Source organism: Anguilla anguilla, chromosome 17 (assembly GCF_013347855.1).
Source record: "Anguilla anguilla isolate fAngAng1 chromosome 17, fAngAng1.pri, whole genome shotgun sequence".
NCBI classification, from domain to species: Eukaryota; Metazoa; Chordata; class Actinopteri; order Anguilliformes; family Anguillidae; genus Anguilla; species Anguilla anguilla.
Genome location: NC_049217.1, coordinates 16,012,882 through 16,028,287, shown reverse-complemented (window position 1 = coordinate 16,028,287; position 15,406 = coordinate 16,012,882). Strand labels below are relative to the sequence as shown.

General features: G+C 43.9%; 1 protein-coding gene across 2 annotated transcripts in view; it reads right to left on the bottom strand.

The window, feature by feature from the left end:
• The window catches only part of mybpc2a (myosin binding protein Ca), a 70,541-nt gene extending 55,564 nt beyond the window's left edge, over positions 1-14,977 (bottom strand). For both annotated transcript variants that reach the window (XM_035399321.1, XM_035399322.1), the window contains exon 1: positions 14,861-14,977. In XM_035399321.1, coding sequence (XP_035255212.1) covers positions 14,861-14,882 — 22 coding nt within the window. In that variant the 5' untranslated portion in view covers positions 14,883-14,977. The remainder of the gene's footprint in view (positions 1-14,860) is intronic.
• Positions 14,978-15,406: the final 429 nt, after the last annotated feature.

Sequence of the window (15,406 nt, the reverse complement as noted above, 5' to 3'; positions counted from 1 at the left end):
TTTGTGAAATTACTGAAAATTTGTGAAATTTTCTTGAAACTAACTAAATTAGCATTTAGCTAAATATATAAGTTGTGGTTTTATACATTTTGTATATGTTCGGTAGATTTATCTAAATGCTTTATACATTTCATACATTTAGCCTAATGATAAAAACCATTTTATAAATTAATAAATGTTAATAAATGTGTTATTAAGGAGTCAAGGAGTTAATGGACTCCTTAATGAAACTCAAAGTTCCAATATTCACTGTTGAGACTGAATATCGCTTCAGTAATGATTGTATGCTTATGAGAACTTCAATCTGAAAATCTTTCCTTTCGTTATAGCATCCATCATATTTTTATCATTCCAATATATTACAAGCATTAACATTTAAGCCATTTTCCTAAGTGCTACTGAAAGCAATGTGAATTCAGATGATTAATTAATTCTTAATTAATAGTTTGTTAACACAATGCATATACAGCACCAGAGCTGCATTGTAGCTCTAAACCATGCAGTTTTGATGTGCAGTTTATTAAATACATAAAGCACAAATTGATTAAAGCTTTTTACATCTGCTGAAGGGGATCATTTAGATAATCGCTATTGCATTATTTTTGATAGGTATCGTAATTAAATTTTTAAAAGATGACATCAGGGAGCCATTGACATCATGAGGCTGCCCTCTGGTACCATTAGCCCGATAGTCTCTTCAGCAGCAGACAGTCTGCGCTGTGCAAACGTTTACATTGCCAGCTTTTCTCACTGACTGGCAAAGCAGAAGCAGTTTGCGTAAAGCACAGCATGCGGCTGTTTTATCCCAAATATAGGAGAATGCATTCTGTAGGAAAATTCATTCATTTAATCATGGCAGCAAAACCATGTCTCAGCACATGCAATGCCATCTGTTCCCTGTGCATTTCCCTGAAATGAGACTGTAAAGTATCACTTATTTATTTGCATTTTACACTTGTTATACTGTTTAATTTAATGCTTTTTCATAGGAAAACTGCAACAAAATAAAGCATTATTATTATTATTATTATTTACTATTTTAACAAATAACCTATAGCATTGCAAACCTGTGGACAGAGCAATATTTATGCCTGGGCTTAAATATCCCAAGAGTCTGCTTCTCCCACGTCCTCACGAGATCCTGTACACATGAACAGCCCTCTGCGTGAAGAAAATGACGTCCCGTTGCCGGTGCTGAATTTATCTTTATCGACGTATCCACCTATGTCCCCTTGTTCTGCTGACAGATCAGAGTCTGAAAGATTTTTGTGTAATCCACTTTATTAATCCCTTAAATCCCTAATCCCTAATCCTGTCTATTAGACTCCGTGAACACAGTTTGGAACAGTCCTGCTGACTAAACTGACTGAAAAGCCAGTACTTGGTGGGGGGAAAAAAAGTAGGATTTTGTGTACTGACCTGTCTGGTGTTGAATTCTGACTCAGCTGGTTGCCCCCCCCCCCCCCCCCCCCCCCCCCGCCCCAAATACCCCCCCCCCCCCCCTCCTTCACCCACCCCTCACTCCACCTCCATGGCTGGCATCCACAGCCAGCTTTGGCATTATTAGAATTCAAAACCAGCCAGCCGATCGGTACGCCGAAAACTGGCTTTTAGGAGACCCATATTTCTATCCGAGGTATCACAAATGCTACTTATGAGCAGGCTGCTGTCGTTTTCGCAGCGTGTTAAATGCACTCGTAGAAAACCGCGGTCCCTCCTCTCCGATGCCCCCATCTTTCTTCCTCTATTTTTGCCTCCACCTCTCCTGACCTTTCCCAATTCTGCTGACAGCCCCCCCCCCCCTTCCCCCTCTATCTTTCTCACTCTCCCTCTCTCTCACTCCCTCTCTCTCTCCTTCTCCTCAGTGTAACCTCTCTGGAATCTGAATTTATTTAAGCTCTCCTAAAACCCTTTTACCATCCAGGCTTCGAGGTTGAAGAATGTCCGTTTCTGTGTAGATGTAAAATAATATCTTTTGAATATTTTTAAGATACGTAGGCATTTTGCAATGCACCGTATGTACGACAAATGGAGAAATATGTCATGGATTGTTATATTTCATAAGCCTGTTTCAGATGTGGGAAAGAAACTTAGTTTCCAAACTAGCCACATTTTCCTTCTATTTTGATAATATACACTCTTCCCAGGATAATAGACATTCTTCCCAGAAAATACAGTATGCGTGTGTGGGTGGTTTCAGTCCATAATTTGATAAAGTGGTTGAAATGTATATTAAAAATGTGCAACAATAAATCATGCTGCATTATTTTAAGCACTAATGTAACCCAATTCTAAGTCACCCTCAGTGATGTGTTAACAATCTGAATAGTTTGCTTCTTCAGTCTTAGTGTGTATCTCTTGAGTTAACACTATACTGAGAGGGGGATTAGTTAATATCTTGTGATGTCCATCCCTTGGCACGCCAAGACAAACTACCGCAGGCAGCAGGCTCACTAGATGAGGTCTGGGTTTATGTTTAGTTGATATGTTTAGCCCTCCAAAGGCAGAAACAGGTGCGTAGTTCAAATAACACACTGGATTCACACCGCCCTCTCATGACACACTTACTTAGCTTCTCACTCGCTAATGCAAGACAAATCAGCAGAAACATACACACACATGCACGCACACATAAACGCACACATGCAGGTGCACGCACACATACGCGCACACACACACACGCAGGTGCACGCACACACACACGCACACACACACACGGACGTGCATGCACACACACACACACATACACGCACGCACACACACATACACACACTCTTACAGACACACACACACACTCATGCATCCCGCATGCACACACAAACACACGTGCACACACACAGAACATACACTCTCTATCACACACACACACACACACACACTCTTACAGACACACACACACATGCATGCACGCACACACGCATGTGCAAATACACACGCACACACACACACAACATACACACTCTATCACATACAAACACACACTCTCTTTCAGACACACTGAAACTCACACATACACTCTCTCTCACATATACTCTTGTACACACACAGACACTTTCACATACTTTCTCCCACACTCTCTCTCTCTCTCACACACACACACACACACACTCTTACAGACACACACACAAACTCACACACACATACACTCTCTCTCACACATACTCTCGTACACACGCAGACACTCTCGCACGCTCTCTCCCACATTCTCACACACTCTCTCACACTCTCTCTCTCTCTCACACACACACACACACTCTTACAGACACACACACAAACTCACACACACACATACACTCTCTCTCACACATACTCTCGTACACACGCAGACACTCTCGCACGCTCTCTCCCACATTCTCACACTCTCTCACACTCTCTCTCTCTCTCACACACACACACACACTCTTACAGACACACACACAAACTCACACACACACATACACTCTCTCTCACACATACTCTCGTCCACCGCAGACACTCTCGCACACTCTCTCCCATTCTCACACACTCTCTCACACTCTCTCTCTCTCTCTCTCTCTCTCTCTCTCACACACACACACACACACACAGAAGCACAAAAATAAACCCAGCACCCATGCCACATCAGGACATCTGGGCCCATTCCCCACCTGATACCGTAACATCGATAGGCTTTATTTGCAGTCCATTTGGATCACTGCGCTCAGCACATATTTGTGGGAAATTAGAAACGGTTTGTGCCGTGGGCAGCGAGAGAAACAGAATGAGGGTCTCAAGAAAAGCCTTGTTTGTGTTCCCTGTTGATTTTGTGAATCTGTAACCAATCTGAAGACAGAACAGAAGAACAGTTTTAGAAAAATCCTATTTCGGTATTGAACTCCACGTGATTTTTGTTTGAATGAGAAAGCAACAGGATATGATAGAAGATAAATCCCTGGGATACAGGCTGACGGTGCATCGTGCTTTTTTGGTAAAACGGTCACGGACGCGCGAAGGAATTTTCCAAATGCGGCTAATTGGAACGAGCAAACACATCAGACGATTCGAAAAAGGAAGGCCGCAAAGATTGATATCGAGAGCCGCTATTTTTAACGCTTGGCGCGTGTAGCTTAGCGTTAGCGGCATCGCCGCTATTTGGCCGGCGTCCACCCGAGGCTTGGGTTTGGGGGCGATGGAGTTTCACCGTTTTATGATGAGAGACGCAGAGGTGGGAGGAGAGCTGGCAACGAGGAGGAGAGAGACACTTCAGCTGCTCCGTGTTTCAGAGCGAACTTCGGTTGGCCGGACCCAGCGAGATGAGCGATGGGTGATAAACAGGAGAGAGAGAGAGAGAGAGAGAAAGAGAGAGAGTGGAGAGAGAGAGAGCAGAGAGAGAGAGTGGAGAGAGAGAGAGTGGAGAGGGAGGGGTGAAGTGAGGGAAAATGTACCGGAGGAGCGGGTGGAGGAGGAAGGGGAGGAGAGCCAGGAGAGAACTGCCACGGATATTTATTTTAAAGTCAGTTCTGGTTATGAGCTGTTTCCGATGATTGTTTCTTTTTTTTATGCCGTACAGCAAATATAAAGTGGGGAGAAGCAACGGGAAGAGCAATAACTATGTCCGAAAGAAAGGGAAGAGAGAGAAAAGAGAGGGAGCAGAACAGGCACATGTAAAGGGGGCATGCCCATTTTGCCTCTGATGTCTAGTTGCTCCCCTGGGACATACTCTATATTTATTCAAAATTTATTTGAGGGAACTTTCGAAAAATCTAATTATCACTATCAACAAACAATACCAATACTCCTCACCACCCCCCATAAATTAAAGAAGCCAGTTCAATCCTACACTTCTGAACTACTGCCCTCACTTCACCATAAACCTCCCTGCTCCTGAAGTTGATCTCATTTAGCTAAACTATATATGCTTTTTATTATGTTATATGATATGGTATATCGTAAGTCATGAATGAAACAGAGATAAGCCCTTGTTGCCTTTAGTTTAGTGACACACTCTGCTGTCTGGAACTGATTTCTGACTTGGGTCAAGTTCAGCTGGCATCAGGTTGCCATTGCTCAATTTAACTTGAACATAGTTTCTAGTTGCATTGGGAGATTTATATGCGAGGTTCATGCTGAATTCATGCTTTTTTTCTGTGAATCCCAGTGACAGATTGTACAATTGTATACAGAATTTGCATTAGACTCATTGACCTCTAATTTCCTGAATGGACAATGCATTGCAGGTGATAAGTGCTGCAGCTATGAGATAAAAAATGATGGATAGAACCTGTAGCTTTAGATGATAAAAAGGTGACACTGAAAAGAGAAGAGGAAATTCAAAATTGAGTTTCAAATTCCATAAAGCTATTTTAACCAGCATTTTAACCTGAATTAGAATTTTTAATTTAACATTTCGGGAGTCAGAGGGAGGGAGAGAAAAATGCAAAGGATCAGGAACACATGACAGGGAAATAGAGAAAGGGAAGAGGTATAGCATAACAGGAGATAGCTATATCCAACAGTGATAATGATGATAATTATGACAATGTGTACATTCCATCTGAGAAGAACCCCACCTTTTCACCTCTCTGACTGTGAAAATAGAGAGGAAAGGAATGACAGACAACAAACAGCTGACTGTGTAGGAAAGCAAGAGAGAAAGGGATGAGAATATGAACAAAGGGAGATTGACAAATTAATGTTAATCACCATAGGGATAAAGTAATATTTGTGAAAGCCTGTTTTACCTAACTGAAGGCAGATTATTTAAATTAGAAGTTTTTTTTGAGGTTTACAGGGATACAGGAGAAGCTTTTCATGCAGGGAAAAAACATAAAGAGGGAAATGGGGGTTAAATTAATTAATCATTTTAAAAGGAGCGGGTCAGGCCTTTGTGATATGCTACTGTAATATGATATCCAAATGCAAGATGTAGCATTGATAGGACAAGGACAGATTGTGGTGGATGAGGAAAGGACTGATTGAAGAGAAGAGAGATGAAAGGGAAGGAGGGAGGAGAGGAGAGGAGGGGACTAAAATCTTTGGCTTCCTGGTTTTTTGAAAAATAATAATAATAATAATGTTCACACCGTCGTAAGGAAAACTTGAAGAAACGGGGTGAAATGGTGACGGGAAACCCAGCGGAAGACGGGAAGAGCTGTCCGCGTCGGATGAGCGGCGCTTTAAGGCCACTTCCTGGAGAGACAGCAGGAGAGCCAGCGAAGCGCTCGCTCAGCATCTGGCGGAGTCAGCCGGCACTAAAGCACCCGCTTTCCCGCCGCGAGGAGACGTCTTACAAGAAACGGCCTTGTAGCAGTTAGCAAACCAGCCTTGCTGAAAGGGGGGGGCGGGGGAGCAGAATGGATGGTGAAGGGCCGTAAAGCACGGGGACGACGGCCAGTGGCTGAAAGCGTCTGAGCGAGTCTGGAGCGATGGGTAAAGACATCTGAAAACGTTCGGCTGGCAAAGGCGGCGGTGTGTCAGACGAAGAGTTTGCGAGGAGTAGACGTTAGCCTGCCTGCGGCCCTTCGGTAAAGCATGGTGGCGACGGTCTGGAGTGCAACATCAGCCAACGGTTATAGGGGGTCTGATGGGAAAAAAAAATCGATGGAATTACGAATGCTGCAAAATATAAACGGGTCGATTACCTTCGAAAAAATAACTGATTGGAAAAAAACTTTATCTGTCAGCACGACAACGACCCCAGAGACACTACAGAAAGAGTTAAGATCTGCTTATTGTAGAGCGGAGGTCTACAGATGCTACTCCCACTGCAGCATTAGTCTGGCCACCTCAGAGCACCGACCTCAACAGACCTGGAGCTGTGTGGGATCGCTTGGGCAAGGAAAAGAACAAAAAGCAGGCAATAAAACAAAGAGTTACCCAAATCCCACGGGAAGCTATGAAGAATTTATCACAGGACTACTTGAAACAATTACACATCAGTCTACCAAAGCAAATAGCTTACTTTTTACATTCCAAAGGACAGTGGCCACATGAAATACTGAAAGTTTACTTTTTTATAATGTAATGTTGTTACTTTTCATTATGGTGATGTTTCTTTGTGTTTTCTTCAAAGTCATATAGTGGGGGGGGGGGGTGGGTTTTGGAACAATTAAACACTTACTCATGCAGAGTCCAAACATTTGCATACCACTGAACGTTAAAAGGAAATTGTTAGACAAGCTGGAATAACATATGCAATACCCTGGGACCACTGCTTGGTCCAACACATTTACAACCATGACAAGAGCAATAAACTCAAAGTCAGACTCACTGCACGGAGCCAAATTTAGGTGAAGTGCACAGTTTGGAACCGATAATACAACAGAATGATCACAGACAGCGTTATAGCTGACGCCATAAATCATGCTAAAATGATGCAAATCCCCTGTAGGATCACGCTTAAAATATTATGGTCATTCCGGACTCACAAAAGCTCCTTAAACTAAAATGCACAGGAAGAGAATTTACGGTCATAAACAGATGTGAGGAAAAGATGTGTATTACTGTATATTCTTCAGCCTCAGTACAAGAAAAAGGGAGGACTTGACTGAAGCTTTTATCATTTTAAAAAGATGAACAAAGGTGAGGCATGAAGGCTATATCGTGCTGAGCACAGAGCGGTAGATCGTGGGTATAAATCAATCACTCAGTTTCACTCAGCATTTGAAAGTTGTTGTTCAACCGGCGGGGCTCTTGCCCCAACCCTCGAGAGCGCTTCGAGAGTCGTCTGGTCTCCCCCACCTCTGCGGTCCAGCCCCTCCTTCGTCATTGCCTCCACCCTGCCCACATCTGCTGCCACCTGCTGTTCCCCATCACCGCCACCCGGCCCCACCCATCATCTGAGCCACATCACATATCATATCTTGTGCATAAACTGGCTGACATGCTGGTCACCAGTCGGCACCCTGAGCCGACCAGAGGAGGATAGGTTTCCCCCTTGAGCCTGGTTCCTTCCAAGGTTTCTCCCCATCTGCCACAGGGAGTTTTTCCTTGCCACTGTTGCCTTAGGCTTGCTCCTGTGGGGGTTTAGGCTAAGGTTGTCTGTAAAGCATATTGTGACAACTGTTGTAAAATACGCTATACAAATAAAATTTGATTGATTGATTGATTGGTTTTTTTTCACCCAGGGATTGATAAACAAACGCGCTACATTTCTGGGATTTACACTTGAGTCTGAGGGCATCCTAGCAGCTCAAAGCAGTGATATATTATTTCGAAGATGGACTGAGGTACCACGGAACACCGTCTCGTATTTTTAAGAATCGTGGATGACACACACACACACGCACGCACGCACGCACACACACAGTGTGCAGAGAGAAATCCCCAGGTTTTCAGGGAAAGCGCAGCGCAAGCAACGAGTCTCAGAAACGTCTGCGGTGCTTGTCTGAACTCCGAGCCTGAGGCCCGCTTTTACCGCCATCTTGCATGGTAATGAAACACATCAGAGAACCGCGCGGATATCATCAAGGGAGAAGTCCTGGGAGCTTAGCGTTAGCGCTTCGCGGCCCTACCGTTACACCTTCTCACGTTGGCTGCGTCAATTACAGATGCGCACGAGTGCTTCGTGGAGGAGGATGGTCTTTATGTTTTAACTGTCATCGGGGGAGAAGGTCGGCCCAGGACTCATCTGTCTGCGTGTAAATCCATCAGTCATGAGGGCACGCCAGGACACAGAGATTCATCTGGATCAGGCGTAAGACTGAACTTGCCAGGATGAAGCAGTGACGTGCACTGCTTCAGTGCATAAGACCACGTGGGTGTGTGTTGCGTCTCTGTGTGCGCGTGTGTGTGTCAGTGTGCTTGTGTGCGTGTGTGCCTGTGTGTGTGTGACTGTGTGTGCATGTGTGCCTGTGTATGCGTGTGTGTGTGTATGTTTGTGTGTGTGTGTGAGTGCGTGGGTGTGTGTGCATGTGTGTGTGTGTGTGTGTGTGTGTGAGCATGCGTGTGTATGTGTGTTCATCATTTTCTGTCGCGTCACACTGAGCTGCAGTCTCATTGAATTTTCCTGCTCACCCAGTCATAAATAACTTACATCACACAGCTCATTGGATCATAAAGGTCACAGAGATGAGCTGATTGGTCCATTAAAAAGTTAGTGGCCTTATACTATATTGGGCGACTGGTCACTGGGGCATATGGCTGTTGGAAATAATATTTTATGATACCTATTAGCTATAGCTAATAAAGTCATGTTTTTGTGCATAAATTTAGGCAATTTTGTGGTTCTGCATGTGCATTGCAGCTGGGACAATATTCATGATATGCATACTGGCATAGAGCAGAACATTGGTACTCCTGAGGAGCAGATCTTGCGAATTCATTCAGAAATACATCAGCAGTCACAAGCATAAAATGTTAGAGTGTAAATGTATAAATGTTCAGTGTTAAATCAACTCTTACAGAATACATACAGTCCCAACTGGACCCAGTATATACTTTGTTACAGTTGAATTAACACTGGACATTTTACTATGCAGTACAACAAGGAGAGCTCGTTAATTAATTGACTTCTTAAGCACTGAGCGTTCATTAGTTACCGCATCCGCAACAGGAACTGACATCAATGGTATAAAAAAGAAAAACAATATTGTGAAGACAACACAGAGAGCCAAGATGGCTTCTTGTTTTTGTGCGCAGTCAGCCGATTTCCTTTGCCCACTGACATCTCTTCGGAAAGTACGTCTTGCATTACGCAGTAAAATGGTCAGCATTAAATAAACACTGATGGAGTATGTTTATCTCTGATGATTGACGTATGTCATATGGTCTCTCCGGCCATATGTCACACAATATCTACTGGAATCTGTTGGGGTTGAATTTAATGCTCATGCATTTGTTTTGTAGATCCATGCCAAGTAGATGGTGTTTCAGCACAACAACATGCGGATCTCAGTAGAGTCACTTCTACAGTACTTTAGACTGTACTGTGCATCAAAATTACAGCAACATCAAAATTACTGTAAAATCTAAGTTATACATTTTTAAAATTGCCACTTGCTCTAATAGCTTCCACAGTACTTTGATCATGTGGATCTGAAATAACCCAAGACGACTGCACACTGAATCCTCCACACCTGTACTGGTGAAATAGCAAAGAAAAAAAAAATGTTTTGTGCAAATTAATTCCCATTAACCACAACCGTATAAAAACACACCCAGTCCTCCAAGACGGGCTGAGTTGTTATTTAATACATGAAGTATATTCAATGGGAAAGCTGGATCAACATTTGGGTATCTGCAATGATTAGGACTTCCTGTTTGCCCACAGGTCTGCTTGTGAGTTTGACCTGCTGCTAACCGCGTCTGCGAAGTTCTGCGCGAGTGAGGAATTCCCTGCCGTGAAATGTGAAAACTTTTTGGCGGCTGAAAAAAAAAGAGAAATATTGCGATACTTCACTGCGTCATGTTAGCCTAGCTTTACAGGGACATACAGGCTCGGCTTCAGGGTTTCCACGGCCAAAAATACTGCAGTAATATAATCGGAGGATAAAATCATCTGACTCAAACTTGGTGGTCAAATGTCTGCATATCAGCCTTTTTTAAATTTGATTGCTTTCCAGAAGGACTATAATGGTTCACTGGTTATCAGGAAGTCGCCGTGTTCAAAATATATTTTTCGGCCAATAAATGCCAGGCATTCTAAAACATAACCAGTGTGCACTGCCTGCGTTTTCTGAGCTGTTTTTCGCAGCGTGGGTTGGCAGGGGGATTCTTTTTTTCTTTTTCTTTTTTTTGGAGGGGCAGCTGGGATAGAGAGAAAGGGGAGGGGTCAGTAATGTAATATCGGGGATGTCGTCATGTGGCATCAAACGCGAGGGGGGAGGGAGGGAGAATCAGCGAGATTGGAAACCGTGCGGGAATATCAGAAGACAGAGGCGCTAAATTCATCCTGACAGGCCCTAAAAATCATCCAAGACCCCCAATCTGTTCACCCCTTCCATCCAGAGGCTTCTAAATGTGTGACTACAATTTTATTTTTTATTAATTTATCCTTTTACTCATCATGTAGGTGTTCTTCTTTATGTATACACTGTTAATTAATATATATTTTACTGCTATTATCATATTGTTTGAAGAAGCATTTGACAAAGAATATCAACAATTTAGTAATTATTAATACACTTTGAACTTGACCTTGCGAAAGTGAACCAAAAAGAACAAAAGCACAAGGGTAGAATATGTGAGTCTATACTTCTAAACTTCAAATGTGAATTAAATTTAAGCCAGATTTCACTTCAGTAACTTCACTTTGATCTGACCTTGCGTGGCCAATTTAAGCATGCTTTTAACTTTCATTTTCTCAGTTTTCAGCGAACGATTGAAAGACAGAGCAAAGGCATGGAACTCATTAACTTTGTTAAGCCGCGTTTCCACCAAAATTACCCGGAACTTTCAGTCCCAGGAACTACTTTACCAGGAACTAAAAGGTTCCTTAAGCCAATGGTTGTCTGCGTTTCCACCGGGGTCTAAAGTACCGCGAAGATTAGGCAAATTAGCCCACTGTCGTTGTCGTCGGTCCATCTGTCATATGATTTCTTCTGTAACCCCATACTACCACCGAAGTAGCCTACATTATTTTCTAATAACCGGGACAGCCCGGAGGGGTTTATTCCACTTATATACAACGGGTTACCAACAATGACTATATATGGTTACTTTTGTATTTATTGATTTTCATATATCCTCTCAAACACATTCATTAACAGCAGAAAACATGCACACGTTGTAAACAATTTGCTGTTTTATTACTTTCTCGTGGTCAATTCCATATAGGCTAATCGCAAAATGACAAGAATAGAACGAAAACTCGGACTTGCGTGAAAATGTAAATTAGTAGTGGTACAGCCACCGTTTGCTTTCCTTCGAAGTTACTGCTAGCCGAGCAGCGAAGTGTGCCCTCCAGATGCGAACCATGCACCATAAATGAGTCCATAGTCTTCCTGGTCTTTTCGTGGAATTTAAAAATGGCAGTAAAATTGAGTAAAATTACAGCAGTCTGAAAAAGCTAAAGGGAAGATTACTATAATTAACCTGTTATTTTACCCGGATAAAAAGTGCGGAAGGTGATTTCCAGTTTGCTTGTACTGTATCACCAATGTTAATTATGCAGAACTACCGCATACCTCACATAACTGTATCAAACGTTTTGAGTCAATTACAACGGGCTAACAAAGAAAATCCGGAAGAAAATATTCAGCAACCGAATTAATCCGTTTGAATGTTTTGGTAGCCTACGTAATATGCTGTCCCAGCACGAATGCTTAGCATTTTATAAAACGAATACTAAAGCAAGAAAAGAACAGAAGAGCACACGTTATAATTCCAAGACGTTGACAGGCTATAACCAAAAGTAGGCTACTGCGCCGCATAACATACAAGTTTGATTTGAAGTTATTATGAAAATAAATTGGTTTGCCGCTGCATATTTTCAAACATGGCGGGTAATGGCGGAAAATAAATACAACACAAATGCTACGAGTACTCGACCAATCAGAAATGTTCAGCGCTGCAAGCTCCACCCAAAAGGTTCCTGTACTTTCGGAAAGTACTACCCCCCGAGCAGGAACGTTTTGGGGGGTAAAACAAAGCCCCCAGAACTAAATTTAGACCCTAGTTCCTGCGGTGGAAACGCACTGAGTTCCTCAAAAGGTTCCTAGTTCCGGGGTATAGTTCCTGCGGTGGAAACGCGGCTTTAGTTAGTTAGTTAACACTTGATGACACATACTGTATGACCACAAAGAAAGGTGGTCACACAGGCTTCTAAACTCTCTTTTCTGAACTTCTGAACTTCTGAACTCTCGCTCTTTCTCTCTCTCTCTCTTGCTCTCTCTCTCGGTCTTTCTCTCTCTTTCTGTCCCAACCTCCAATCAATCTTTCTCCTATTACACTTTGCCAAGTGATTTACATGGAGGCCCTCGTGTCTCATTCACTGTTGAAAAGTGGAAGACAACAGTAGGAGCGGAAGTCAAGTCGTATTTTAGACCGTCCGTCTGAAACACAAACAGCACTAAATACAGACAATAAATCTTCCCTGACACATGGCCACCTTCTGCAAACATATATGGACCCTTCAACTGATGGCGCTATTAATACTATTACTGTCCAAGCACTTTATCAGAGCAAACATATCTATAGCACCACAGCCTGTTTGGAAGACAGAACTTCTGAGAACTGGGGTGTGGAGAAGGTAGACTATCGGGACCTTATAGAAGTTTCCAGGAGTTTTCAGACTCTGGAGTGTAATTCTATATTTTTTCGCCATGCAGTATTAGCCTACCGCGAAACGCCGTAGGAAAACATCTCATGTTTCCTCAAGCTGAAGAGCTATGGTCTGGCACAGTCCACACAGATGCTGTGTATTCAGGAGGATGGATATGGATACTAAACTGACATTGCATGGCAGGCCATGTTTCTTGGTTAATGTCCATGAAGTATGCTGTTCAGACATTACAGTATAATCACGCAATTCACTTTAGGGTAAAATGTATTCATCGATCGTTTACATCGAGGCCTATTTTTCACACCAGAGCAGTGCAGGTCAGGTTCTTCGCAAGATGGATGACCAACAGTGTCAAATCAGGGGTTCTAACGCGAGACCCCAAAGTCGCAACTCGCTGTTTTAACGTCCGCTCCCCCGGCCCTCGCCGCTGCAGCCAAAACTCGGGGCTCCAAAAGCGCTCTCCCGGACAGCTGTTCCATCTTTTTCCATCTTGCACCATCGACACGTCTCCCTCCCCGCCCCTCCTCCCCGTCGTTAAAAAAGGACTGACTGGTAATCCCTTTGGCTCGTGAGGGCCGCACGGAGCTTGGCCTCGGCATTACGGACAGCCCGCGCGGGATGCGTTCAGCGATGCCCTTAGTTACACACGGGAAGAGCGGGAATGCGTCGCAAGGCCTTAACAAAGCGCCCCGCAGATCTTGCGAAAAGGGCTTAAGTCAAACACTTAAGAGGAAGATAATCAACAGCTGTAATCAGAAGTAGTTTAGAGGAACAAACAATTTCCAGAGTTTTGGCTTTGCAACACATTTCAAAAATATGTATTTTAATGCCAAAGATAACAAATATTATGGTAATACATAAAACAAATAACAAATATGATTGTTGTGAACAAAAATATGTAAATAGGACTTTTCCTAGACAAGTATATTGTTATTAATTTATGGCATTAACAGTCAGAACCAGTTCATAACCAGAATGAGCCTTCTGTTCCAATAAATTAAGCACCTTTAGTGTACTCTGACAACTATAACTACTGTTCTAAAAAAAAAACCCGCCTACATGATCAATCATCATTCTACAGCTGAAGTTTCACAGGTAAAAAAAAAGACCCCTCTGTTCATCTATAGTATGTGTCCGTAACTCGGTAGTACACGTCAGTCCGTCAGTCTGTTTGCTCACTGTTCCTCTCAACCTAATTCCCAAATCACAAAAAAAGATGAAACGTCCCTGACCTCAGAAACAACATGGCCAGCCGGAAAAAGACCCACAGAAGGGCCAGTTAACGAAGTGGCATTTGACAGCACACACGTTGTGAGCTCCTCCTTAATGGATTACATCACACCCTGTGTGCTTTTGTTTTAATCGTGAAATGCCTTAAACAGAAACCAGTGAGCAAATCTTAACAAGGAATAAGTGCACAGCACATGACAATGGCAGGATTCACAGGGAGGGAAATAAACAGGTCTTTAAACACATTCGCACCGAGGGGAACAGAAAAGAGACGGAGAGACAGGGAGAGGAGAGGGGCACGGAGCGAGTGATGGACAGACAGACAGAGAGAGGAGGAGAGAGAAAAGCACGCAGGCAGGATGTAGTGAACGGTGCGCGCCGCGCTAGCGTTTAAAAAGTGGGAGGAACCGAGGAGCGAGCGTTGGCGCGGGACAGCCGTCGCGTCTTTACCTGGCTTCTTAAGTACGGGCATGGCTGCGCTGTCTGCCTCTTCCTCTCGAGTTCTCCGCTCGTCCGTCCGTCAGTCTGTCCGCACCACTTTCCTTCATTCCTTTTATCTGCTGTCTCACTCACTTATCCCCCTCCCCCCACCCCCCCTCCTTTCTCAGGTCTCCCACCCCCTTGAGAGAGAGAGAGAGAGGGAGAGGGAGAGGGAGAGGGAGGGAGGGTCACTTGAAACCCCGGGGGGAATCCAAGTCTCCCAAGGAAAGCGGGAGTTCCCGCCAAGCGAGCGAGGGGCAGGGCAGGGGAGGTGAAACGGGGTCTAAGCCTGCGACCGAGAGACCCGGCGGGAGGGAGAAACAGGTTAATTGGCCGCCTCGTTAGGGCCCCCGGGCCACCGCCTCGTTTAGCTGGCAGACGCGCTTCTTTGATCGTCTCGAACGCGGGCCCCTTTTTTCCGACTGACCGTTGCCGCGGAGACGGAAGCTGGAAGCTCGTCTCATCACAAAAGCGAGATGTGAAGTCAGCCTGAGATGTGACAGTTTAACCGTCTGC